We start from the raw sequence: 4,514 nt of genomic DNA, 5'->3' as shown, positions 1-4,514 counted from the left end.
GTTTCATCAGTTAACTTTATCTCGAAAATACATATTAATTTAGACACATGACACTTAAATATATCTTGATTAAGTTCTTCTAGGTTGTAACACATATGTATTTAAACTATGGATACTATGGAAACAATGTTTGAAATAGGCCGTTTGTATAAGATGGTACCTTACCGAATATTCCCGCAGTCGAATAAACGCGAGCTATCCTTTTTAAATGCTTATTAAATTCCGAAGCAAGTTGAGAAGACGGTCATTTAAGAAACACACCTTATCATGCTTATTTTATTAAGCAATATTTTGACTTGTTAATTGTTTTATAGATATCCGTACCATTTGAACAGTTCTATGTTTAAACACGTCAATGTTTATTTTTAAAAAATCAACAGCATCATTTTAATAAGAATTCATTGCCAGTTTGCTTTACAAGAGAAACAAGAACAAAGTTTATTTGCGACTGAAGCATATAAATAAATACACATGCGTAAACATAACAACAAAACAACAGCAATCAAAAAAGTCAAAGGAAAACATACAATTACATTTTTATAAATTCTTTTTACAGATATATGGCAATTTTCAAGAATGTCTGGCGAGGCGCTTTCTGGTTTAAAAAAATTAAGTGAATATTTGAAATCCATAAATGATCGAAAACAAATATGCATTAAGATATTATATGCACTGTTTCATTTCAAATTGTTGAAAAATGAAAATATTCTTTCATAAATTTTTAGATTTTTCGACAAACATCTCAGACAGAAAAATGTGTTGTAAAACAGTGTTAATTTTAATACTATAGTATTGTGAAATTAGTTGGATGTATGTGGCATGTGGTTTATAAGAAGTTATGAATTAATAAAATACTGTGTTTACACCAACATTGTGAGTAGAAAATATAATAGAGCAGTAAAAAAACAATCGAAATAATTCTGAAAACAATAGACTAAATAATTAGAAAACAGTTATAATTATACAAATAGGTTAATGTGAAAATATTTGAACTGAAGCAAGTTGTCATATGAAAAAAAGTTCAGACAGTTTTTAGTAAGCGTTAAGCTGACAGTGGGAACTTGTCGTACGAGGCTGTGGCATTAACAGTTGTACCAAATATCCACAGGCTTTGTGTTGCATACCCAGCGAAACCACCACTCCCACCCGCACTCTTCACGAGTTCCAGTTGTTTTGCATGAGTGCCGTTTTACTCGAGTGGATTCCTCTGAAAAAGAAATAAGTAAGTACGATAAATGTTATTTTTTAAGCATTTTGCAAAATAATACGAGCACTTGTATTGTAAAACTCAACAATTACTTAGCGCAAATCGTTCGTATATTTGTTCTTATTATAAATATATAATATATATATGAATACCGATCATAGGAGTAAATTTTTAAAGTAATAATTAACCTTTTTCGAGACTGGATTTTTCATTGCAATCCTTTGGCTTCAAGGTCACGATCTCTCTTCCTTTGCAGCGGTCAGAAATACGCGCAAACACCGGCTCATCGTCCGTAAGTGGCGCCTCTTGGAAACACGAACTTTTCTCTTGCACCTTTCAACAAAGAACGTATATATATATTTTATCCAACACATAAGTACCATGTATCATTTACTCACGCTTGCGTAAACAAAATGAACTGACCTGTGAATGATCTTATCCAAACATTAACTTCGTTGTATTTCAAAGAATTACTTTCGTGGACTAGTTAATCCACGTATTTCTTATTTTATTAAACAATAATGTATTTCCGTCGGGCATTTTATGTTGTGTTTGTCGGCGTTTTTACAAAATAACGTAATTTTCTTTTGCTGTAGTTGTGTCTTATTTCAAATGATTTGTTTGCCTTACAAGCTATAAGCATGAATGTAAGTGTAGCATCCTGTTAAGCGGACACTCTCGCAATTGGACATCATTGACACCATGATATAAGCATGGTTTAGGGGCGATTCCCGTTTACCTAAGAGCTAATGTATCTAAATGTCCAGTTAGTCTTTACATGGTGAACAATTAAAACACATATACGTAAGATTTATAGTTTCTATGACTTTGGCATCCTTGATACATTTGTGTTGTCATAGCGCATTAAAGTTATTGGTTAAACACTCAAATCGAACACGTTTTACGCAAAGAATATTTAATGTATGCCTCTGTTGCAACTATACTTTCAAACTATATGGTTCTTATCAATAATGTTACCTAAGAATACTATAAAACTATAATACTTTTGAAGTATAGTTTTGACAACTGTGATCTATTCTTTAATCTACGTAGATACAAATCACACATTTAAAATCAACTAAATAAAGGATATATTAACTATAATTACTTTTTTCAATCACATAACAACGAAACGTGTTTTCTTCATATTGTGATTGCATCTCACAATTGCTTATCCTTCAGGTTTTTTTATTAACTTGAGTACATTTGTACACTTTTATCCGAAATATATACAATACAATAAAGGCACGAACACCAAGGCAAGATCGGTGTTGAGAGATTTGTGTATGTTTGATATTTTTATTGTTTATGTTTATTGACTTACGAATAATTAAGTCATCTGTAGTATGCTTTGTTTAATGTAAGTACTTAACATATAATAACGGAAGTATTTATCACAATATGTTGAATATTTTATTTTTCTTTTATTCCATATTCGTACAATAGTTTTACCTGGCTAATGCGACACTTTCTGCCATCTGGAGTAAGCTCGATTTCATATCCCTTAAATAACAATAATTATTGATAAGTTTATTTATTGATTACGGTTAATTCCAATAAACATGCTCATGCACAACATAATATGATACATAATATGATAGAATTATGTTTGATACAACCTCATCACGGACAACATCAATGGTTGCCAACGGTGTTCCATCCGCAGCTGTGACTGTGAACAGCTCCTCGTCACCCAGTTTTATTCTGCTGGTTTTGAAGGCCTTCCCATTTACACCCGTATCGTCCGCAGCCTTAAATGCAATTGTTAAAAGCTACTACACGAATTACTAACCATAGCTTCCTTTTTCAATTTCTGGAACATTGTCCAACATAATCGCATATGATAATAGCATTTCTTTTCTTAAAAAAGCTTGAAATTTAGAGCTCTCAAACGTCATGGTATCGCAGATTACAAACAAAGCTCGTTTCCCATTATAAATTCCCCAAATACGAGACCTATGGAGAGTTTGGTATTCAATTTACACAATATACACAGTGAAATAATATTGAAGCATCGAAGACATGATCAGAGATGACATACTATATATTTTATTGCAAATGACGGATTGCATGATTTTTTTTCAACCAAGTTACTATATTGGACAAGAACCCAACGGTTTTCACGAAGTGAAGAATACTTAAAGAAGAATCTTAAGTTGCTCACCTGAAGGTTAGCTGCACAGTTTCCGACACACGCAAGCACAACTATCACCAATGCTTTCATCATGCGGACATACATTGTTATCTGGAAATGGAAAGCGATTATGTTTACGAACATGTATGCATATGATATATAACGTAAATTAAGGTAAGAGAACATGTTGTGTTTGTATCTAAAATATTATTAAGTCATGATCGGTAAACACATTTGCACTGCATTGTCGTAGTATATCTTTTAAAGGCAGCAAACCACAGAAAAACCTTCAAACGCTCACATAATGTCGTTTTAACAGTTCTTTTAAACAAAATAATCTTTGCCATGTAAATATTTTTCCACCGGTTTCAACTAGCAAGTGCAATATCGAACATCAAATTTATTAAGATGAGTTCGATTGTGTTGTTTATTTACACGTGTAATTTAATTCACAGCAAATTAGTAAATACATAATTTCATATTTAGCAAAATTTAAATGGTCCTTGAATGACATACACCTTTGTCCTGTAGACCTGCTTTATCACATGACAACAATCTTACAGAAAGCACATACCTGGAGGAAGATATCTTGGTTGTTAGGTGTGATGGCAACGTGAGACGCTCTTCTTCGTTTTATTGCGTTCGTTAATGTTACCATCATTAAATACTGATTCGTCCCAGTCTGTCACCATTGGAATTGTTGAAGGATGAAGGAAGTTTTCTGGTTATCTCTTCCTGTTCCTGTTGACTGTTGAAATTAGCAAACAAAAACAACAAAAAATAAAAAGTCAAAGGATCTAGCGGCATTTCATATGAATTTATTTAATAATATGCATCTTTGCGCGCCAAAAGCAAATATTTTTCCTTGTTGACAATTTCATAGATTTCCGGATGAGGACACTAAATAATTATATATAAAAATGTATTTAAGTTTTTCTTCCTTCTGGGCAACGCGAGCTTCTACCTTTGGTTTGCGTACATTATACTTTTTCTTCCTGACGCCGTAAATTGATATCTGGGATGGTCGCTTATTTCGTCCCGTTGGAAACGTAAATGGGAGGTTATTACACCATCAACGTATGATGAAATGCTCTGAATAGACGCAAGGTATTTGCCTTTCGTTCTAACAACATAACTTGGTTTATCATCATGATATTTTCTGATCATGCAAAT

The 4,514-nt window shown here is 32.5% G+C and overlaps 1 protein-coding gene across 1 annotated transcript; it reads right to left on the bottom strand.

Moving 5' to 3' along the window:
• Positions 1 to 382: 382 nt before the first annotated feature.
• LOC127836201 (uncharacterized) lies at positions 383 to 4,048 on the bottom strand. Its single transcript, XM_052362689.1, has 6 exons — positions 3,916 to 4,048; positions 3,372 to 3,452; positions 2,827 to 2,958; positions 2,660 to 2,710; positions 1,396 to 1,540; positions 383 to 1,207 (listed from the first exon to the last, which is right to left on the bottom strand). Exons 1-6 carry the CDS (start codon positions 4,000 to 4,002, stop codon positions 1,083 to 1,085), a joined length of 621 nt encoding a protein of 206 aa, XP_052218649.1. The 5' UTR covers positions 4,003 to 4,048; the 3' UTR covers positions 383 to 1,082.
• Positions 4,049 to 4,514: the final 466 nt, after the last annotated feature.

The sequence above is a fragment of the Dreissena polymorpha genome, chromosome 6 (genome assembly GCF_020536995.1).
Source record: "Dreissena polymorpha isolate Duluth1 chromosome 6, UMN_Dpol_1.0, whole genome shotgun sequence".
Classification (NCBI taxonomy): Eukaryota; Metazoa; Mollusca; class Bivalvia; order Myida; family Dreissenidae; genus Dreissena; species Dreissena polymorpha.
This window is presented reverse-complemented; position numbering and strand designations above follow the sequence as displayed.